The sequence below is a fragment of the Sus scrofa genome, chromosome 14, assembly GCF_000003025.6.
Source record: "Sus scrofa isolate TJ Tabasco breed Duroc chromosome 14, Sscrofa11.1, whole genome shotgun sequence".
NCBI classification, from domain to species: Eukaryota; Metazoa; Chordata; class Mammalia; order Artiodactyla; family Suidae; genus Sus; species Sus scrofa.
This window is the reverse complement of record NC_010456.5, coordinates 95,944,428-95,969,640: the sequence shown is the minus strand read 5'-3', so window position 1 is coordinate 95,969,640 and position 25,213 is coordinate 95,944,428. Positions and strand designations below refer to the sequence as shown.

General features: G+C 34.0%; 1 protein-coding gene across 1 annotated transcript in view; it reads right to left on the bottom strand.

The window, feature by feature from the left end:
• Positions 1 to 25,213, bottom strand: part of PCDH15 (protocadherin related 15) — an 857,865-nt gene that overhangs the window by 418,392 nt on the left and 414,260 nt on the right. The window contains 1 exon segment of the mRNA XM_021073535.1: positions 3,723 to 3,842. Within this exon segment, the coding sequence (XP_020929194.1) occupies positions 3,723 to 3,842 (120 nt within the window).

Below are 25,213 nucleotides of genomic sequence, written 5' to 3'. Positions count from 1 at the left end.
GTTGAAAATATTTAAACATAACCTATATCTGTGAAATATATTTTAATGCCTAACATGCCTGTAATTGGTGTCTGAGAGAAAGAAGAGTCAGGAAAATGGCCTGAAAATATTAAACAACAGTGTCTGATAATTTCTTTAACTGGTGAAAGACAAATTCAGTTAAAGTTCAGTAAACCCACTCAAAAAAAAAAAGAAAGATAATTACAAAGAAAACTACACATTGGCATGCCATGGTTGAGTTGCTGAACACTCAAAGTTAAAATAAAAATCTTTAAAGCAGTCAAAGGAAAATGGTTCATTACATACTGGGAAACATGATTCACATTTTTATTGTCTGTTCATATCAGAAATGTTGGAGGCCAGAGTTTAAAGTGATGAGAAGAATTAATTATAAAAGACTTTTTATTACTGTAAGGCAGAAGTTACATTTGTAAATTTCTACAAGGATGACTTGGATAATGTAAATGAATGAAGCAATGGGGTTATAAGTGGATATGTCTATATTGTTTGAGTGACAGAAGTTTGTTACTAATGGGAAAACAATAATTCAACTCTAGCTAATTGCTGTCTTATTGGAAATCAGGACCAGGACTGTCATGTTTCTATATCTTAAGAGAGTAGAAAAAACTAAATTTGACTGTGAACTTTCAATGCAATTGTGATTTTTCGATATATGCTTAAGAAGAATTTAAAACAATTTGTAGTCAAACAAAACGTTTAAGAGTTGAATGAAACTCCAAGTCACTGATTTGTGATTTCTGCTAATGAATAATGTAGCATCAAATGGGAAATAAATAAACCAAAAAATACCCTGAGATTTTTAAGTACAACAAACCAATCTATACCTTCTACCCTTTACTATGTAGCATGGGACTAATTTCAAAGAAAGTATGATAAATGCGGTTGCAAAAGCCAGAAGGGGCCACATTTTCAAGTTACATATATGTGTAATACATACAAGTTTGTTTCAACATTAAGAAATATGCACGGTGATATTATGATGCTATTAATTATAACTAGAATTTCTAGAGATTTAACAATTTAAGAATATAAAAATCAAGTATTTATTTCTCAGAGATCTTACAAGAGAAGAAACTGGTATTGAGGGTTGCATTAAGTTTTCATGATGATTAAAGCTGGATTCTCTCTGTAAGGATGTGACTTGGTTAATGCTTTCTCCTCCAGTACACCCTTACCATAAGTTAAGTAGTTAAGTGCTATCATGATATCTTATTCTTCTTTTTTTTTTTTTTTTTTTTTTTTTGCCATGCCTGCACCATGTGGAAGTTCCCAGGCCAGGGATCACACCTGAGCCATAGTAGTCCATAGTAGTGAGAATGCCAAATTCTTAACTACTAGGCCACCAGGAAACTCCTATGATATCTTATTCTTTGACTTAGGACCATGCTCAAAAAATACCTTTCTTTATTCCAGAGTAGTGGCAGTTTGTTAGTGTATATATACAGTATACACTGTATAGTGTGTGTGTGTGTATATATATATACATATATATATATTGACTTATTTTCTCTCAATTTAGAAACTGTATATCACTGGTTTATTCAATCTGTAGATAGTAAAAGATACATCTATTTCATGCCAAAACCACAAATCCATGAAAGGGGGAAGCATTCAGAAGCAATTACTACATAGCTAACAAGGAATTTCAGCCTCACAAAAGTTCTAAAAATATCTTCCAAATAATATATTCTTGTTTCACACTATATTTAAATCTCAGATAGGTGGGGGTTTTTTGTTTTTGTTTTTGTTTTTAATGCCCTGTTATAAATATTTCCCTAAAATACATGCTTTGGCTTTTACTTGCTGGGAGTTTCATTTTCACAGTCGAAGGAATAAAAATTAGGAAATGACCTTCATAATATGTAGGCTAGAAACATGACACATGCATATAATTAATCATTTAAAAAGTCTAAATAGTAAAGAAAATAAATGGTTTAGAAATACTCTGTGTAGTCAGCTGCCTGTTTCTACTTTTAAGGAAAAAGTGTTTCTCTTGCCCTTTTCTCTTCTGTTGTTTCTTTGATTTTTTCCACTCTACTTCTTGTGTAACAACCCTTTATACTTATTGTCCTTTTCAGTCACATTCTCATTATCTCCCAATCTCTTGGTTTCATTATCACTGCCTGCAAACATGTGGAGACATCCTTCTTAGGGGAAGCATAAGAACAAACAAAAATCCCCCACATCTTCCCTTGGCCCTGCTATATCCATGGACCTTTTTTTTTTTTTTTTGCTTAATTTTTGTTCTCCAAATATTTTGAAAATTTTAGCACAAGTGCTACAACTATTTTATTAGCACACAATAGAGAAAGAGTGGAGCACACACTACTCTGAAATCGAATCTTTTTTTATATAATGATTTCTTTTTTTTTTTTTTTTTCATTATAGCTGGTTTGCAGTGTTCTGTCAATTTTCGACTATACAGCATGGCGACCCAGTTACACACAAAACTTTCCTTGAAAAAGACACATGCACCAGCATGTTCATTGCAGCACTATTCACAATAGCCAAGACATGGAAACAACCTAAATGTCCATCGACAGAGGAGTGGATTAGGAAGAGGTGATAAATATATATAATGGAATACTACTCATCCATAAAAAAGAACAAAATAATGCTGTTTGCAGCAATATGAATGGAACTAGAGACTCTCATACTAAGTGAAGTAAGTCAGAAAAAGCAAGGCAAATACTTTATATAATATCACATATCTGAAATCGAATCTTAACTCTCCAGCTGAGAAGTGACTGTGAGTTACCCAGCAAATCACTTTACCAATGAGCCCATGTTCTCTCCTATGCAATAGAAATACTACTACTAACTAATTGATTTCTGAGAATACAATGAAAAAACGCCTTCATAATTCACTTCATTCTCACAATCAATGTGTGAGATGGATTTTACTCGGAGTTTTCAGTTTCTACAAGTTCAACAGGTTTTTGATGTTTAAAGCTTATATAAGAAATATATAATTAAAAAAAAAGCCGCAATGTTAACTTCATCACTTTTAAAATTCATAATATTAAACATAAAAGAGAGCATTCATTTAAAAACTCACTTAAGAAATGATTTTAGAACTGTGCTTTGGGAAGCCCACAGTATTCTGAGAAGCTGCCTTGGGGAAAAGACAGCAGGCAGGATTTCTAGCTCTAGCTTCAAGGAAACAATTCTTATCTGATTTGTGTTATATATAATATATAATTGGGAGAAATACTTTCCTAGTCTAAAGCACGACGTATAAGCCCCACAGTCTAATGCAAAACCTCCCAAAAGCCAAAACACCTATTGCTACGTACTTTGTCTTCTATTCTACCTTAGGTTTCCTCAGTGGAGAAAGGGCAGTGGTGGTATTAATCTGCAGGTTCCAAAAAGCATATGCATCACATTAGATATATCATGTCCAATGATTTATTTAGAATGCTTAGGTGTCCATAAACACAATGGAAATTTAATAGAAATGTTATACTATACCTATAAATACATTTTAAACCTTTTACTTACAAAACCCACTAAAAACTCACTTTTGAAAGTATACCAAAATATTTTTTAAAATGTAATTTTGAGATAATTTTTAATAGTAATAGGATTAATAATGTGGTTCCAGGAGCTGAGCAAGAGAATAATACAATAAATATCAGCTTAATTAAATATTAATTGTAGTCCTTACATTGAAGTCATATTGCGAATATATATTTACTAACCGGATCATCTGGATTATATTGAATAACATATTCTATCTGTCCATTTGGCCCATCATCTATGTCTGTAGCTCCATTGTCTCCTGAAAAGCCTGTAAATATCGTGGTGCCAACAGGAGTGAGCTAAAAAGAAAACAAAAGAAAAACTGTCAATTCTCATTTGACCAACAGCGTACCAGAAGTGTTCCAGCACAAAACCCAGCCATTTATTACACAAAGGAAAAAAAAAAAGTTGACAGCTGCCCACAGCCATAGACCTGAAGCATTTCAAAAGAACACTTGCAAACCTTACATGAGAATTCCTATAAAGTCTGAAATTTCCAACATCATAGCCCTCGCTTTTGGTAGAGAAATAGAAGGTCCTGATTATTCAGTGTGGAGCACATTTGGATCAATTTATGATCATTAGCATCTTAGCCCCTGTGGAGAAAATACATCTGTCGTTCCTGCTTAAAAAAACTTAAAAAAAAAGCAAAGAAAAAAATGGAGTTCCCATCATGGCTCAGTGGTTAACGAACCCGACTAGTATCCATGAGGACGTGGGTTTGATCTCTGGTCTTGCTCAGTGGGTTAAGGATCTGGCATTGCAGTGACCTGTGGTGTATGTCACAGATGTGGCTCAAGAGTCTGTGTTGCTGTGGCTGGGGCTGTGGCATAGGCCAGCAGCTACAGCTCTGATTGGACTCTTAGCCTAAGAACCTTCATATGCCATAGGTGTGGCCCTAAACAAACAAACAAACAAACAAACAATCCTCCATGCATTAAGTTATCACAGACTAAGTTTTAAATTGTAAGAGGTAACTGGTTACTTTATTTTAAAACCAAAACTATTTCAGAGAGATCCTTGAAATCCAGGTTGGGTACATGCATTTGGCAAATTTGAGGAAGGGTGTTGGAGACAATGGTTGCCCTGTCTATAAGAGGAGAGACAAAGCTGGGATTTTCTTCAGTGCCTGTAATATTAGTTGAGTAGAAAGCTACACTGTGGTAAAATTGGGGAAACAGCCATATCTTTTCAATTTGAAATAAAACAACAACGAAACGTGATGAAGCATATAAGACCACAATTTCACAGCTGGCCTGAGTGTTTAGCTTTATTTCTTAATGATCTCCGTCAGAGAATCACTGTTGTTTTCTCTTACTTGTAGGTCTTTGCATGATGTATCCCTACATCCAGTCTCTTGTCCCCAGGCTTTAGCTAGAATCCTTCTCATTAGTTACCTTTCAACTTAATTAAGTAATGTCTTTTTCTAAACCATTCCTGACATAGCATTTCTCCACCCACATCAGTCTATGGCACCCTTTTTGCTCTGCCTACAATTTACACTCCACTTCCTTAATCATTGCACTGTCACAATGAATAAATGAATTTTGTCAATAAATGAAAGCATTATGCCTCTATAGAATAGACAGAATAGATACTTTTAAATTTTGTTCTGAGATATGTTTTCTTAGTTTTTAAATGGGATTCTTTGATGGAGAAGTAGTTTTAGAGAAAGAAAAAAAAAAGAGTTGTCTCATTTACTTCTATTTTCAGGGGCTACAGATCCAAAAATCTGCTGGAATACATCAAGAAATGTAAAAGAGTGAAGCAAGCCTCATGGGAATGGTGGCAACCGAGGAACACTTCTGTCTAAAATGGTAGCTGCTACTCAACCCCAGCAAATTCTTACCGTAATGAAATATGGAGCCAATGCTACTAGTTACCCTAATACTCTAATTTTTATAAAAAAATCTCTTCGCTCTAATATTAGCAACATATTTTAGAGAATTAAACTCTGAATTTAACATATACCCTAAAATACATTCATTGGAACAGCAACCACAGTAATTTATAAGCTCTGATACAGAAAAATAAAACAATTATGATTAAAGAAGTGATTAAAAAACTATGCTTTGGGGAGCCCATGCTTTGGCAAACTGTCAGTACAAAGTAGTGTATTTTTAAGTCAGTCCTCCTGGAAAGCATCTTTTAAAGGCAAACTTTGACTTTCTTCAGTTGAACGAGAACAGAGGATAAAGTGAGAGGAGAGGGTTTAAACAGCACATATACAGAGACACACTATTGGAAATATTAGTTATCTAAAAAACTTCCAAGCCAACATTTTAATGTTTAAAATATAATCCCTATCCCCAAAGACATCATTCTCTCTTTTAAAAATTCACTATTCTTATGTAGTTATGCTTTATTTTTATTTTTAAATTTTGTGAAAATTTAAAGTTGAATGACAATGACTTTGTTTTCAGACAGATAATAAAACTTAGAGTATTTAAAGATCTTTGTTGTCAAAGTAAATAACTGTGCTTCCAAGTTGAATTAAAAAAATGTTAAAACCAAGCAAAAGACAAAAAGACACAAACAAATAAACCTCGAACAGGAGGTTTCTGAAATTTTTGAAAACAAACTTCTGCCCAAATTTTGAAAAGGTAGTATTTAGTTGCTGACAGCAAAGGACTCAGAGAGTGTAAGTTATTAGTTCAGCATTTATACAGGCTAGTGAGTTTTGCTCTTTTTCCTAGCTGTACATTTAAGCCAAACACCTTGGCACAGATTGTTCCTAATCATTTCCACTACTAGAATAAGCAAACACCCACACATAGACATACATGAAAAATACACTGTTACAATGAATCAGCAATTGGGCTGCACACATTTATCCATGATCTACCACTCAAGTGGTGGACCTGTTTGGACATAGGCTAGAATTGGCATATTTGAAGCTGATATAAGAGAAATGGTTAAGAAAAAAGAAGATAAGGCATGTTGTTTTAATATGGAAGATCTGATGAGAGTAAAAAGGTTGCAGTGAAATGCCTATACTAGAATCAAACAAGCGAGAGAGTTGGAGCATATAAATTGTTTTAAAAAATAGTAGATTTCAGCAGCCGATTCCATTCATTATAAACATATATATGTTTACCTTTCATTATGTAAATACACACATATCACCATTACTTATTCTCTCACAGAAGATGGCACATTTATGCTTTCTGAATTTCTAGTTATTAGGTAGGGGTTGAAAATCTTCACATGACAGTCAGGTTGTTTGTTACAATCTGTATTGCGCTACACATTATCATTCATAGTTTTCAGGGCACATCTGCCATACAGATGGTCATGTTCTGTGTCCAGTAACATTTCAACAAGTCTCAGAAACATAAATTTGGTTTTCTGAAGGGCATTCCATGCATGGGATGATTATCAGCTTGGGCACCTGCCTGAGGGTGTCACTTATTTATTTAGTTCATATCTTTTTCCACAAATGATTACATACAACTATTGGGAAAATACATAAAAATGTATAAATGCACACATTAAATAAAATAAAGTCAATAATTCAAAAAGATACATAAGAGTAATTTGAATGTAAAAGGTGAACAGTTCTTAGTAATTGTCTGATTATCCTGTAAAACATAGCTACCTGAGCCAACCTAAAAATTATGAACAATGCTCCAAAAAGAGAACATTTTCCTTACTGATCTTATTGGAATATTTTCCCACAGAAGCACTGTATTCAGTTTTATATAAATATAATTGATTCTCATCATCCGTGGTAGTTCTCTTCTATAAAGTCACCATGAACACTGGACTGAATTAATAAATACTGAACCATTGCTCCTAGGGGGAATACAGGGTTATTACGCTGCTGAGGGGAATACAGGATTAAGTTCCTGCGAGCCCCTGGTTACAACAGTTTCATCAACAAATCAATACATAACTTTGTTTTAAGTGTGTTTCTATTTAAAAACACTTTAATATGTTTGTTCTAGTCTACTGTAGATGCTCTGTATTGCATTTTTCATTTTATTCATTGAATTATTCATCTCCAGAATTTCTCTTTGGTTCTTTTTTGATTTCTATCTCTTTGTTAAATATCTCATTTTGTTCATGTCTTGTTTTCCTGATTTCATTGAATTGCCTTTTTGTGTTTCTTTGTATTTCATTTATTTTCCTCAAAACTGTTATTTTGAATTCTTTATGAGGTAAATTACAAATTTCCATGTTTTGGAGCTTGATTACTGTAGGATTATTATTATCTTTTAGTGATGACATGTGTCTTTGATTCTTCATGCTCCTTGGAGTTTTGCATTGCTGCTGCATTTGATATATCAAACACCTCCTCAAATCTTTTGTAATCAAGTTGGAGATATTTTTGTTGGTCCTGCTTACATCTGGGATTTTCTCCAACCTTGTATGAGTACACTTGCTCCACACTGGTTGCTACCATGTGTGGCTGAATTCTTAGGCCTGTATATTTCCTCTGTTTTTAACAACTCACCAGCTTGGCTGCTAGAAATGTCTCTTTTTGTTTTCCAGAAGGTGGCACTATAGTCAAACTCGTGGTTTCTCCTTTGCCCATGGACCCTGGTCAGACTTTCTGAGCATATTCTATTTATCCAAGCTCACTTTTACCATCTCACTTGGGAGTGTATACAAGGAATTGGCCACAGAGTGGGGAGTGGTGGTGGGTTTAGCACTTGAGGTATTGGGGATATCCACAGGTCAGGTAGGGAGATCCTTGTGTGAGGTCATTCAAGCACCCTGTGGACTGGCTTCTTGCTGGAGTCCTGAGAAAAGTTGGGGGGACTCTCTTTTCATAATCTTATCTCTTTCTCAATCTCCTTCCTTCTCAGAGTCGGGGAGGTCCTACCTCAATAATGTGTCTGACCCAGGTAGGGTTGCCACTCACCCACTGCTCTACCTTTCCCTGCAGGAGAGGTCCCACCAGGCTAGTTCAGCCCCATATTGTGTCACCTTGGAGGGAGGGGTGGCACTGGCAAAGCTCTTCTCTCCTTCTGAAGCAATCAAGCTTATAATTTTTTTTGTTCCATCAGGGGGCCAGAATCTCTCAGGAGGGCTAGACTTTTACAAAGTCTCTCTCATCCATGGGTATCTGCCCAAGTCAACATTACTCAGGTTTCCTTGGGGCCAGTTCACTGCTCAGCTTGTTCAACGGCTTCTGCTATTTTGCTTTCCAACCTTAGGTCTGTCTGCCTATTCCCCAATGCACAGGTGGGTAGAACTACTTTCAGTTCTCTTTATGGAATTTGTATGGTGGAATCTATATGGTATTACATCTCACAATTACTACAGAGTACTTTTGTTGGTACTAACTTGATGGATGCTAATTGATGGATGCTAATCGATGGATCCATTTGATGGATGCTAATTTTTGTTAAAATTGGGAGCTTAAAGAAGGGACATCTTATAACACCATGATGCTAATGTTGCTCTAAGCCAACTTTATATTCTGCAAGGAAATGTTATGTTGTTCATTTTGAAGAAAATATTGAGGAAGATGTTGGAAAGTACCCCACAAATCAAAATATTAAGTTAAATGTATATAGTTAGTGATAGGATAATGCCATTGGCATCAGTGTCCTTGTATTTATAAGTAACACTAATTTCCTGAAATTTGTATCTATTGAATATTTCCTGGAGTCTCATGTAATATATTTACATGAAAATAAACATTTTAGTAGAAATAAAATGCTAAAATATATAATTTCTGAATATATGAATTAGTTTTTTTATACATTTTAAACTGATGCCTTCTAATAGACTTCAGTGACTAATGAATAAAGAGAAAATGTACTAGAGTTCAGAAAAACAGAATTTTTTAAATTTTCTTTTTTTCTGGGAAGGATAGGAAGGGGACAGCTTTGGGCAGCAGGTAGGATGGGGTGGTCTGCAGGCTAGATGAAGACCAGAGCCACAGGCAGCTGTGAGGCCGGGTCACCTTTTTCAGTTGGCTTTATGGAGCATGACAGCCATACCCTCCACCCAAGGGCTGCACATAGCCAAATGGAGAGGGCTGTGACCTTGAGGGCAACACTCACTGCAGCTAAACCTGTTGAGAAGGGGTCTCAGCAGGTGCGACCCCTTGTAAGGGCGAGAAGAATCCTTCCTGCTGGAGGGGGGTCAGCTCTGAGCAGTGCCAAGTGGTCATCTGCTAAGGGGTTTGACTTAAGGAACCCAATCCTGAAATCTGGCCACAAGCTTCCTTAAAATAGTCTGAATATCTCACCTCTGAAGTTAAAGACAAAGTCTGTCTCCTCTTCATCCTCTTTCCTACATTTCTCTATACACTCCAATATCCATACTTATTGTGCTACTCTGTTATTTTATCTTCTATTATTATTAACTTTCCTTTTTAGGGACATACCCATGGCATATGGAGGTTCCCGGGCTAGGGGCTGAATCAGAGCTACAGTTGTCGGCCTATGCCACAGCCACAGCAATCCCAGATCTGAGACGCATCTGCAAACCATACCACAGCTCACGGCAATCCTGATTCCTTAACCCACTGAGAAAGGCCAGGGATCAAGCTGGCATCCTCAAGGATACCAGTTGGGTTCTTATCCTACTGAACCACAATGGGAAATCCCTTATTTTATATTATTTTTTAATGCCATTCTTGGTTCAGTGAACTGATTTCATGAACCACCCCCACTCCACCCCACAGCCCACCCCAAAACCTACCCACCCCACACCCAGCCCACCCTACACCCCTCACACACACACAGTTTGGAGAACACCCTCACTCAGCACTAAATCACACTGTCCCTATGTGTCCCCCTCTAGGCTAACTCAGGGAAAGCTTGACCGTGGCAACCCAAATTTTGCACGCTGTATGACAGCATGTGAAAGTTCCCAGAATTTTTTTTTATAATAAGCACAATTAAAAGAAGACCACTTGAGCTTGGGAAATGAGACAAGTGATGGTATTGTCCACTTTTGAAAATCTTCTGAAGTAAAAGGAATCATTCCACAGAGGAATGATTTAAAATGTAATTGATGGAATATTTCTTATATACTTCACCAGGAATCCAAGTGTTTTCTTTTCCTTTTCCCTCTAAAAAACGATAGAACATATTAAGGGTCATGGACATTAGCTGAACTAGAATTCACTACCTGATGTTTCACAGATAATAATGATTTAATGGCAGAACACTAACAATGGTAGTGGGTGCTCTATTTCTACTAATAGACGTTACCAAAACAGAAGCATTATCTTCAGTGGAATACGATTATGTATAATCTCTATTAGAATAACATGTCTATTTTTCAGTTACAAATATTATGATTTATTGTGTATTAGACAGCCATTTCATGCCAATCATTCTCTTAAGAACAAATACCCAACAGAAGGTAACATTTTGTACAAATTATCACTGCTGGTGAAACTGGACATCCCCCCCATATTTAATTAACAATAAGATCTCAATTGTATGATTTTCTTTTACTTTTTTTGTAGCATGAATCCATATTCCTTGTGTTTCCTAATTTTATATGTCTCCTTGATGGATTCATGGGCACCCAGATATTTGGTTAAACATTATTCTGGCTGGGTCTGTGAGACATACAGACAATGAGATTACAATTTGGATTGATAGACTGAGTAAAGCAGATTGCCCTCTCAAACATGAGTGGGACTTATTTAATACATTGAAGACCTGACTAGGACAAAAAGTAAAGAAGAATTCACTTTCTGTGCCTGGCTGTCTTCAAGTTAGGACATCTGACTTCTTTTGCCTTCAGACTTAGATTGGAATTGGAATTTACACAATCAATTCTCCTGGTTCTCAGACTTTGGTATCAGACTAAAATTATATCAGCTGGGTCTCCAACATAACAACTGCTAATCTTAGAACCTCTCAGCCTCCATATTCTTGTGAGCTAATTCCATATAATAAATATCCCTTGCTATATCTCTATATCTATCTATCTGTCTGTCTACCTATCTATCCATCTATCTATCTCTCTCTCAGTTCTGTTTAACTAATACATCCCTGATCCAGTTTCTCAATAGCGAGCAAATAAATTATAAATTGAGTATTCAGTTTTGCAAAGGAGAAGATTAGCCTCCCATGTTCTAACTCTCTGAGTTCTATATGGCTACTGTGTAGCACTCTATGGAACAATTGCTGATTTAACTGCAACAGGGGCTATACAGTTTTTTGGCACTTTGATCATACTCCATGATCCTTTGAAGATTGTTTGGAGTGCTTCCATAGACATCTGTGCAAGATACTGTAAATTCTTGAACTTTAACTTACATAGGCCTGGGACATAGACCTATTTTTAAATGATTAATTACTGTCTTTTTCTTGTTCCTGCACTTATTTTTAGGGTCTTCTTAATTACATTATATGATTTGAAGATCATCTCCCATAAAAAATAATTTTTCCAGGAGTTCCCATAGTGGCTCAGTGGTAATGAACCTGACGAGTAACCTTGAGGACACAGGTTTGATCCCTGGCTTTGCTCAGTGAGCTAAGGATCCAGTCTTGCCATGAGCTGCGGTATACGTCACAATGCTGCCTAGATCTCCTGTTGCTGTGGCTGTGGTGTAAGCCAGAAGCTGAAACTCTGATTAGACCTCTAGCTTGGGAACTTCCATGTGCCACAGGTGGGGCCCTAAAAAGACACACACACACAAAATATTTCCAAATTAGAAGCCATTCATGCTTTCACTATAATTCAGCTTTTAACCTCTTTTTCCAATAAAGTAGTTTTATGAACCTATTTTTCAAGTCAACCCTGCTTTACAAATATGCTTTAGAAATAGTGATATATTTAAAAACCAAACAGGTCTGCACAATGAAATGGAGTGGTGGATTTGTAAACAGGTGCACATGGCTAAGAACTCCAGATTTTCTGCATAATGATAAAATTACAGTATCTTTCAATCTATGATTATTATTGAGCGTTTATTATGGGCCAAATCATTGTTTCTATTATTATTTTGACTTTATATTAAATCATTGATATACATTTGTTTTATTCAGACATTCATCCAAATTAAATGTCTGTTTTGTGTTTATCTTAAAACTTCCCTTAGGATTTGAAGAAAAACATGCTTGAATTCGCACTCAGTAGATGTTATCTTGCAGTGATTCACTGAAATCAGAGATAAAAAATGGGAAAAGAATTACAAGTTCCCTTTAACACGATACAGCTTTTGCACCTGTGTATAAAACCATGACTCAATTTTTTTATCATTAAAGCCAGATAATTAATATTGAAAGTCACTTCCTCTGAATAAATTATTAGTGGAAAATTCATGTAGATAAGTATCTTTAAGATAAGAGAAAGAATTATTATTAGAGAGAGTGATAAGTAGCTCTGGTCATCTTTACTCAAAACTGAAGATCAATTATGTTTAAATTGAATTAAGTTTAAACTGAATACATAAATGTGTGTGTATGTATTGGTATACACATGTGATATGTACAATATATATATTACGTATATATACATGAAAGAGCTTATTAAATTGAAAGTTGTTGAATAGCTAAATACTTGAATCTTTTAAAACACATGAAAGGTTGAGTCCCAGTTACATACCTAAAGTATAAAATGTATTTTTATGTGCTTCTTTCCCCTCTCTTAATTTCCTTCTCTCTCTCTCTCTCTCTTTTTTTTTTTTTTTCTCTTACCTGTCTCCTGCTTCTGAGAATGTGACTAATTCCTTGGAGGAGGAAAATAGAGACAAGTGAAAGGAACAAGGATTTAGGCTTCTTTTCTTGTGTGCTGTAGATTAAATGCTAGTCTACTCAAAGTCTGTGAATAGGAATGGCTCAAAGGTCTAGTGATTTTGTTCTTTGAGTAATTGCAGATAGTTACCAAGTTTCCAATACCATGGAGCATATTTCTTAAAAAAAATCATTTATTTTATTTGTATAAAAATACATTATGGAATATTTTTAAAAAATTAAAAATGAACTAAACAAGAACAAATACATTGATATTGAGAACAGTCACAGTTACCAGAGGGAAAAAGAGAGAGAGGGCAAAATGAATAAAGGAAGTCAATATAGACTAAATTTTAGGTGGTAAGCATGCTATAGTGTATACAGAAATTAAAATATGATATATACATGAAATATACAACTTTATAAATAAAAACATAAAAGATTATGATGTTCCCTGGTGGCCTAGTAGTTAGTGATTCAACATTATCAGCTTTGGCTCATTGTCACTGCTGTGGCTCAGGTTAGATTCCTGGCCTGGGAACTTTTGCATGCCACAGGCACAGACAAAAATTTTAAAAAATAAAAGAAAAGATTGTAAACTATTAATATAGTCAATTCCTTGAGGGCAAGGACTTTATGCCTTTATTCCATGTCTTTATAAAATATTAAATCAATAAATGTTTATAACTAGTGCATGGTGGAAAAAAGAAATACAGCATATGGGTAATTGATAGAACTGCAATGGTAACAATGGATTAGAAGTTCATGTCCTGATTTTTTATGGCTATATTGTTATCTGGGAGAATATCTTTATCTGTAGGAAATGCAGACTACAGCATTTGGAGGTAAAAAGTTGCTCTCTTCAGCAACTTACTTTCCAAGAGTTCAGAAGAAAAGTGGTATTATTCTTATAATATTTCTGTTAAGTTTGAAAATATTTTTACATCAAAATAAAATAAACATTACCTGGTTAAAAAAATCACCAGCTTGTTTTATCTAGAAATTGTAAAGAAAATATGTATAACATGAACAAAAATATTTTTAACTATATATGTAATCTCTGTTATGCTTTGCCATGGAGACCATCTGTGCATTTATACCTACCAGAATGACTCTGATAAGAGCAGATGTTCAAATATGCATATATTACATGGAATGAGATAACATGGTCATGATGAAATGTGAAAGGATAGCACAGAACTAATAATTTGATCAGGAAAGTGAAAGCTCCAGTTGGATAGATTTAGAGACATTTCATCATTGTGAGAAAAAGCTGAAGTTCTCAATGATATTTCACTAATTACTGCTTGTTTACAAATTTATTCAATAAATGCTCAAGGGGTAAAGAGAAGAAGGAAAAAAATATATCTACCTACAGCAATTTGCATTTCATTTTTGATGATCCCTTTGGTTTTCAAAAATGGTTATAGAAATATAACTATTTCTAGAAAGCATATTTCTAAAGCATAGTTGACTTGAAAAGATAATCAGAACCTGTACTAAGTACTTTAAAAGCATTATTTCTTGTAATCCTTAACATACCCTTGTAACATTAGTTTTTATTATACTTATTTTATAGTTAAGGAATCCCTAGGCTAAGAGAACTTCTGCCTAATGTCATACTTCCAACATTTTGCAGATAAAGACTACAAAACAGATTATCTGACCTCAAAGTGTTAATTTCAAGCACTGTGAAATACATTATTTCAGAAATTTCATAATTTGTTATTAATAAACTTTTGAGATAAAAGGAAATGGAAAAATAAATAAATATAATTTGGCACATAGCAGAACTCAAGATATAAAGTAATCTGAAATGATGCCATTTGTATGATGTATTCCATTAAAGACAAATTACGTTTGACCCTAAGGAAAAGTACTTTTGAGATATTTTACAGAAAGACAAAGAAATTCAATTTAGCTCATGCTTTCATTTTATAAAACTTGTATTAAATAATTATTGCTATTGAAAACAGGTTGGTTCTCAACAAGCAAATTATTTCATAAATTCTCAAATTCACCATTTTAATATGCTAACCTTTTCAGTAGTAATCAAATCCTTATTGCTAGTGTATTGCATAACACCTGTAAAAGCACTCAATAAATGTTCAAGGGGCAAAGAGAAGAACAAAGAAAATATATCCAGCCACGTCAATTTTCATTTTTATTAATGGTTTTCAGCAAATTGATGTTTCATAAATCTCTAATAAAATTGTTGGGTGAAGGTTTGATGAAGAACAGGATATTTACAGTCTAATGTCATTTCTAACAAAATGGTTTTAATTACTTACTAATTATTAAGTATAAAAAAGTAGTAAATATATTAGAAAAACCTGGCAAACATGGTCTTATCAAAGTGATATAAGCTACCATTGCCAGTATGGAACATATTGGTAATTGTGAGCCTCTTTTGGTTATATACTATGAAGGACATGCTATCACTTATGTGATACACCTGAACAAAATCTATAATCAATGGGTACTATCAGGTAACTCTAAATTGAGAAATAGTCTATAAACTGTCCCACTCCTGAAAATTATTAAAGTCATTAAAGTCAAGGGACTATTAATGAACTAAGATTAAGACTAGAAAGACATAGCAAAGAAATGCAATGCATTTGGATCTACCATAATAACTCTGACAACAATGTATAATCTTAGTTTGACTCTTTCACCTATAAAGGACTTTACTGGAAAAATCAGCAAAATTTTAACTCTGCAGATTACACATTGATATTGCATTAATGTAATTTCTTGATTTTGATGGTTATATTATAGTTCATAGAAGAATGCCTTTGTTTTTAGGAAATATACAAAGAAGTGTTAAGAGTTTAAGGGGTTTTTGTATGTGCAGTTTACTCATCATTGATATAGAAATAATAGTTATATATCTATAAATGATATATATTATATATGATTACATGGTACATATACACATAAGCAATATACTATGTCATACTTATGTATATCTGTGTATGCATATATATACATACATATATATATGTGTGTATACATATATACCCACCCCCACACAAATCTATTTATCTATTAGAAGAAAGATTATATGGCCAATATCTTCAAAACTGTCAAGGCCATCAAAAAAAAAGGATATTATACACAGCTATAGTCTAGAGAAGATTAAAGCAATATAATGACTGAAAGTAATATGGTATCATAGATGGTGTCCCAGGAGGAGTTTTTATACTAGGTAAAAACTAAGAAAATCTGAATAAAGTATGGATTTAAATTAATAGTAATGTTTCACTGTTGGCCCATTAGTTTTTGAAAAATACTCCATACTAATGAAAGATGTTAAGAATAGAGGAAATTAGATGGGGGTTTATAAGGGAACTCCATTACTTCTATTAAAATGTTATTTAGATCTAAATATTTCCAATATCATTTACGTAAATGATAGAAAATATGACCAGAAAGAGACCATTTCCATAATCATTTTCATTAGAAAAAAGTTCAAGACTTGGACATATTATTCATCATAAGAAAGATTTTTTATAATAAAACATTATATTATGTATTATATTAATTCTTATAAGCATAGAACATACGTTTAAATCAACTGTTAGCCAAAATTAAGGTAAACAGAGAAAGAACCAAAGAGAACAAGATAAATTTTCATCTTTTCCCTTGGTTTAATTTGGCTAAAGTTCAGCTTTTCGTTCCTAATGATGGGTATGATCATTAAATGCTTTTATTTATTTATTTATTTTATTTTTTTGTCTTTTTTGCCATTTCTTGGGGTGCTCCTGCGGCGTATGGAGGTTCCCAGTCTAGGGGTCGAATTGGAGCCATAGCCACCAGCCTACAGCCACAGCCACAGGGATCAGAGCCGCGTCTACAATCTACACCACACCTCATGGCATTGCCAGATCCTTAATCCACTGAGCAAGACTAGGGATTGAACCTGCAACCTCATGGTTCCTAGTCAGATTCGTTAACCACTGAGCCACAACGGAAACTCCTAAATGTTTTTAATCATTCACTTACACCTTACAGAAAAAAAAAAATTTAGAACCCCCCCATTTTTATAAATTGATGAGCACATTAATTCAACAGATACTGTTGAAGGACACAGTCACACCACATCAGGAGAAAGACATATAATAACATTTAAAATAATATAAAATTAAAATCCTAATTAAACCAGCATATGATGCTAACATTGATATAGTATGCTTACTATTCAACATGACATTTTTATAATTCTTCATGAACTTACAGGCATTCTTTTTTATATATAATGAATAGTATTCTATTGTATATAATACATAGAATGCCTGTATGTCATATATATCTATATCTCTATATATGCATATATCATCCTTTCTTGAAGTTCAAATTTGATCCTGATGCTACATCATCTTCCTATAATCCATTTTACACTCTATAGTTATTATGTCACAAGTATGAGAGTTTACAGTGCCCTCTTATGATGCATTAAAGGGAATTTTCAAAGGTATTCATCATACAAAGTTTGAAGAAAATGAAAAAGAAAATATTTTGTGATTTGAAGTTGAAAAAAATATATCATAAAGTGCCTATCTGTGAATAGAAGTTTAAAACTATCCTTATTAGTCTCAGTGTTACATGGGATTTAGTCTTTCATATGGTTTGGTTATTCTGCTATACTAACCATTCGTTCCCTAGTATTAGCAGCAGAATTAACATGGATATGAGGTATATAATTATTATCCTAAAAAAGATGGTAAAAACAAAAATAAAATTTAATAAAACATTTTAGCTAAAAATGGTTCATAGTGAAAATAATCAAATGTATTTTACTTGGAGAATTAAATTGTGGGAAGCATGATTAGATGAAAGTGGATACTGCTAGGTATAATTAGGAAGTTTACTGCCATCATCATTCCTACCATTCAATGAGTGTCTAGAATGTGCCCAGAAATACAAGTTTCACTTACATCACTGTATTCTCTAATCTTTAATAACTATCTTAAATTTTTTTTACTAATAGTTTTTAGTTACTATTAGTTACCTATTTTGCTAATAGTTTTTAACAACTATCTAATTTTTTTTCTATCAAGGAAACTAAGCCTGTTAGAAATTATTCAGTTTTCTGTGATTATGCAGATAGTCGTCCTAAAATCATAACCTAGGGCATGGTGATTCCAAAGGCTTTTTCTTTTTGTCAACATTCTACTGAATACATGATTATTTATTAAATTGTGAATCAAGGTGATAATTTAGACCAAACAAGTGTCACTTTTTTCAAATAGTAATAATACTATTCAGATTAATGTGCTTATTTACTCGTTATTCTTTCCTTATGTATCCGAGTCCTATCATCCTCTTGACTAACGTATTTGTACAATACATGAATGCTCATTTTGGAGTGAGGCTGCCTCAGTTTCTCACTTAGATCTTCTGTTTAGCAGTAAGATCTTGGGCAAATTAATAAAGGCTTCTCAGTTTCAGTACTTTCTCATGTCATCGTGTAAAATGAAAACAATACACACAAATAATTTGTGTGCAGAAATAGGTTTAATTGAGATATTTCATGGAAAACACTTAGGATTAGTAAATAATAATTGTTAGAACTGATTCAACATTATTATTGTAATTTTCCCTGATTCCATTCAACATCAGAATAGGATGCCACTAAACTGGAAAGAAGATCTATGCAGAAATCTCTGAATGAATTTTAGATAAGAACACATTTAAAATTAATCTGGTGTCAATTTAGACCCTAATGAGCATGCCTACAAATTAAAGGAGTAAGAAAAATAAATCTTAAAATTATTCAAAATCTAAAGTTTACAGACATTTAAGCTGTTAACTAGGACATAATTTAAGATATACTTGTAACATCAGTAGTTATGAAACAATTTGATTGTTCCTAAAATCCAAGATTATTTCAACTCCTAATCTTTACTATCCTAAATTGTTAATGGGATTTTAAATTTAGATTTATAAAGCATCCTTTAAAGTTTCCCATTACTAAGAACTTAGAGAACTTGATCAAACACAATTTATTAAATTGACTATGACTCTCGGGAACCTCTGCATTTGCGCTTCATAAAACTGTGCATGCATGATAATCTTAAGAGAAAAAAAAGACATTCAGTCAAAGGGGAATCATATTAATGTTACTTAATTAATATGACTTCAGTTTTTCTGGGGCATGAAAAGTGGGACTCTCAAGCAGTGTAATAGTCAAATCCAAATAAAGACATAATTCCCCACTAGAGTTATGAACAATGGGATATAATTCACATAAATGCATAACTTCCCTCTAGAGTTATGTAAGAAATACTATAATTCAAATATCTCATTTAACAAGTTAAAAAAACTGGGTTTCTTTTGTTGTCATTACTATTCTGCCAACCTAAGTAATTTATCACAATAATCTGGAAAGCTTTTATTTGTTTCTTAAAATACTTTAACTAAAAGCTTCTTCTCGGAGTTCCCATCGTGGTGCAGTGGTTAACGAATCTGACTAGGAACCATGAGGTTGCCGGTTCGATCCCTGGCCTTGCTCAGTGGGTTGACAATCCGGCGTTGCCTTGAGCTGTGGTGTAGGTTGCAGAAGCGGCTCAGATCCCGCATTGCTGTGGCTCTGGTGTAAGCCAGTGGCTACAGCTCTGATTCGATCCCTAGCCTGGGAACCTCCACATGCCACGAGAGCGGCCCAAGAAATGGCAAAAAAAAAAGGCTTTTTCTCAAACTTATTTCAAAACTAACTCATTCTTATCTCAGGAAAAAATAAAACTGAACATATATCTTTAATACTTTCCTAATTTATGATTGCACTATTTATAATTCACTGAGAAGTCTATTTGTTGAACTCCTACAATGTGTCAGGCACTGTTCTACTAAATGAAGAAAAAACAAAGTGCTAGCTTTAATGGTGATTCAACTCTTCAACTCTAATAGGATAGATATATAACAAAACATAATATATATATCAGGTTTAAATAAGTGCTATAGATAACTGGTTTCAGATTGTCTTTTAAAATTAGTTACAAAATGCACAGGTAGCATGGTGTATGATAAAATTTGTGTGTTTTTTTTTTCTATTTTAAGATTTATCACACCCTATGGGGTAGGTTTTGTAATATTTTAATGCCCATTTCTTACGTTAGGAAACTGAAACACAGAGAAATTTTATTTTATTTTTTTAAGATAAATGCAATTAACAAATGATGAGCCATATCTAGCATAGCTGGACATTTGAGTTGTCTCCAGTTTTTGACTATTATGGAAATATCATCATTCAATCTTCTTGGACATGTTATTTGATGGGCATAAATGCCGCAAGAGCAGAATTGCTAAGTCATTGAGTATCTACTTGTTTTCACATTTTGTAGAGACTACATACACATCTCCAATGTAATTGTCCCAATATACTTCCTTTTACTCCTTCTGACTCCAGCCAGAGAAATTTCTCTTTTTAAGAGCCTACCAGGACAATCCAGAAGAATCTACTGATTAACTTCCACAACCTTAATCACATCTGCAAAGATCTTTTGCCAGGGATTAGGACATGGGCAACTTTGAGGGGCTAATATTCTATCTACAACAGGTTTTAAAACAACCCTTTGATAATGGATTTTTCCATTTTTCCTTTAATTCTTTCAGTAACTATTATAGCTGAGGCCATGTTATTAAGTGTAATTGAATTTATAATTGCTATGACTGTCTGACAAATTGAATCTTTATCATTATTAAAAGTTCCTTTTTATTCCCTACCAATGTTTTTGTCTGTAAAGTCTATTTTGTCTGATAATAGCACAGCTACAACAGCTTTTGCAAAGTGACTGCATGGTATATCTACTTCTGTCTTTTATATATAAGACTTCTGAATCCTTATATTATGCTAAATATCAACAGCCTACATTTGATTTTATTTTTTAATCTAGTCTGAGAACATTTGTCTCTCAATTTGAGCATTTTCCCCTTTACTTTTTTTTTTTTTTTTTTTTTGTCTTTTTGCTATTTCTTTGGGCCGCTCCCGCGGCATATGGAGGTTCCCAGGCTAGGGGTCAAATCGGAGCTGTAGCCACTGGCCTACGCCAGAGCCACAGCAACGCAGGATCCGAGCCACGTCTGCAACCTACACCACAGCTCATGGCAACGCCGGATTGTCAACCCACTGAGCAAGGGCAGGGACCGAACCCACAACCTCATGGTTCCTAGTCGGATTCGTTAACCACTGCGCCACGACGGGAACTCCCCCCCTTTACTTTTAATGTAATTTTTTAACAGGATGGTTTAAATCTATTCTCATTAAGTGTTCATATTTTGTCTTACCTGTTCTATGTTAAGATTTATGTTTTTATTTATTCCCTTTCATTTTTTGATTAATATATATGTTAGTCATTATTTCATTCATGTTCTAGGCAACAAAGTCATTAGATTATATTTATCAGTTATCTCTTGGCTTATAATTAGTGTTCTTATGTTTTAGGTATATACATTTATATGTGAGATTTTATATATATATATAGATAATATATATCATTATATATATTATCCATATATATATATCCTTAAAAGAAGCCATTATTGTTTTATGCAGTCATATTCATTTAGATTTAGTCACATATACTCACATTTTTCCTTATTTTCATGTCTGTAAGTAGATATATTTATTTACTTATATTTTTCTTTACTTTATTAAATGATTTGCTTGTTTATTTATATTTCCCTACCTCTTCTAATTATCTTCAAGAGAATAAATGGTCCCAATTACCTAGTCTACTCCAATCAGAAGCAGAAGATTTATGTTTTGTATGACTGGAAATAATGGCAATTATGCGAGTCTAAATGCCTCAAATAGCCATGTAGTACCACCCCTGTATACAGGATAACAAGAATCCAAAGGCAGTATTATAGAAACATACTGAAGAAGTTAAGTAAGAATAAAAGAGAAAATATGTAATTTCTTTACATATTTATGTTATCTTTTAATTGCCCAGAATAATATATGTTTAAGTATATTCTTCAGAAAAAGGAATTTTATTTTTGCTAACACATGGTTAATAATTTTCACTTTAGCTATTAATATGTTTTTTTGAATCATAAAACTGAATGATTAAAATTGGCATGATAACACTTTGTGGGCAGTGACTTCTGGTGTTAAGTAGCAGAGAATATTCATTTTCACAAACACAGTCTTTTAAGTCTATCCAGGTGGATTTTTAGAGTTTTCCCAGTGTAATATGTTTTTGTTTTTGTTTTTTGCCATTTCTTGGGCCGCTCCTGCGGCATATGGAGGTTCCCAGGCTGGGGTCGAACGGGAGCTGTAGCCACCTGCCTACACCAGAGCCACAGCAACGCGGGATCCAAGCCGCGTCTGCAACCTACACCACAGCTCATGGCAAAGCCGGGTACCCAACCCACTGAGCAAGGCCAGGGATTGAACCGGCAACCTCATGGTTCCTAGTTGGATTCGTTAACCACTGCACCACGACGGGAACTCCATAATATGGTATTTTAAAAGTACCATTGGAGTTCCCGTCGTGGCTCAGTGGTTAATGAATCTGACTAGCATCCATGAGGATGAAGTTCAATCTCTGGCCTTGGGTTAAGGATCCTGCATTGCTGTGGCTGTGGCGTAGGCTAGTAGCTACAGCTCCAGTTAGACACCTAGCCTGGGAACCTCCATATGCTGCGGGTGTGGTCCTGAAAAAGCAAAATAATAATAATGATAATAATAATCATAATGAAAGTACCATTGTTTTAGACAGAGCCATTTGCTTTTAAATTTCATGTCTACCAAATCCAAGACATGTGACTATGGACAAGTAACCTAAGTTCCCTAAACTGAACTTCCTTCCTTTAAAATGGAGATAATATGAGCCTCTTGACCTATCATTGTCAGGGTCAAAGAGCACTATATTTACAAGCCTGGAATAAAGTAGATGCCCAGTAAATATCAACTATGCTCTATCATCGTTATTGTGCACAATTATCATTTCTCAGCTATGATCTTTGGAAAAAAACAGAGAAGTTCACAATATGATTGTAGCTTATTCTTTTTACACCCCATGAGCTGATGTAGCAGCAGGCCAACCGCTACTCACCAATTTAAGCACATGGAGGAAGCTTTTCTTCTTGCCCTTCTTAAATTCTCACAGCTTTAAGAGTAAGCAAGTTTTAACTCACTTGTTCATCCTCATTACTGGAGACAGAGGGGATGAGCATAAAGTCCAGGTGAATTCAGGTAGCTAATGTTTACCACAAAGTGATCTGCAAATTTATTTCAGGATCTCCAACATTCAGTTCCTCCCTTCCAGGATCCCTGAAGCTGATATCCTACTTGTGCATTCTGGTGTGTCAATTTGATTATGGAAAATGTTCCACTTTAATTTTCCCTGCAGGGATTTTCCCAAAGCTTAAGGCTTTACTTGCTAGTTCTTGCAACTACTTTGGGGAATGGAGTTAGAGGTAGAAGGGAAAGAAATTCCCTCATTCTCAGAATTCCTTCAGTTTTACGATTTAATAGTTAACTTTATAAAACTCTTTTAAGTGACTATTAAATACCTCAAGTAAATATCAAATTTAATATGAAATTTTATATGGGGTACTATCACATATGAATGTAAACATACTCAAATGTCTTGTATCTGCAAACTCTAACTTGAGCCTTTCATTGTCTCCTAACTACTGGTCTAATGCTGCTTCTTTTTCAGTCAGGTATCTTGAAAAATAGTTCAGGGAGTTCCCTTGTGGTCTAGTGGTTAAGATTCAGTGCTTTTGCTGCCGTGGCCTGGGTTCAATCCCTGATCTGGGAACTGAGATCCCACATCAAGCTGCTGTATGCCACAGCAAAAAAAAAAAAAAAAAAAAAAATTAAAAATTGAAAAAAAGGGGTTCATAGCTATTACTTTTTTTTTTTTTTTTTTTTTTTTTTTTACTGTCAATACACTTCCTAATTTGGGAATTCCCTGGTGGCTCAGTGGGTTAAGGCTTTGGTGTTTTACTGCTGTGGTTTGGGTCACTACTGTGATACAGGTTTGACCCCTAGCCCCCAAATTCCACATGACATGGATATGGCCTAAAAAAACAACACTTTTGCATTTAGCACATTCTGATTTATATTTTTAATAATTTACTAAACTTGGGCTTTAATTTTTTAAATAGGTGCACTTTTCCTTTTGTGTCACCTAAATATCCTTCCTATAAGCTCTTTTTTTCCATTTTCATTCAGTTGGAGTTTTTTTTTACCTTCCATCTCTTTTTTGCCTTACCTCCTCCAAAAATTCTCCATGCACCTGTAGGAATGATGGCATAAAATGGCAAATCTGAACGCACTTCTATTGCTAAGTCATTCACTAGTCCCTTATTGCCAAAAGCTCCTCTTTATAACTGATGGTGCCTTTCTCAATCTGGCCCCTAGCTTGTTCCTCAGTTTCATCTCCTTCCATTTCTCCTTTTTAAATTCATGCTTATTATACTGAACTCCTTAGAATTAAGTTAGTGGCAAATCAGGAAAATAAAGTCTACTAACATAAACAAAAATTAAGTGATAACAGAAATTGTCCACCAAATAAATTCAAAACAGCATTAGAATAGTGCTGATAATAGATATAAAGTTCATTTTTTATTAGTAAAGGCCACAATATAAACAATGCTGTAATACAGTGATGTGAAATTTTATTTAACACACTTTTTCTATTTTTAGAATTTTATAATTTTCCAATTGCCATATTTATATGCCAAAAGTAGTTAAATACTGGCAATTTCCTTGAGTCTACCCTTTTAATTACATCTGAACTGTATTTCTCCAAGTTTCTAGAGACTTGGAGAAATACAGTTCCGAAGTTTTATATATACAATTTACCCTTGAATAACATGGGTTTTAATCGTAAGGGTCCACTTATAATGCAGATTTTTTCAACAGTAAATACTACAGTACTACACAGTTCGTCATTACTCTCTCCCTTCTTTCCTCTTTTTTCTTTCTTTCTTTCTGTAAACCAACTACTTCTCAAGAGAAATGTAAGGAAACATTCTTCCAGAAAATGCCAACAAAT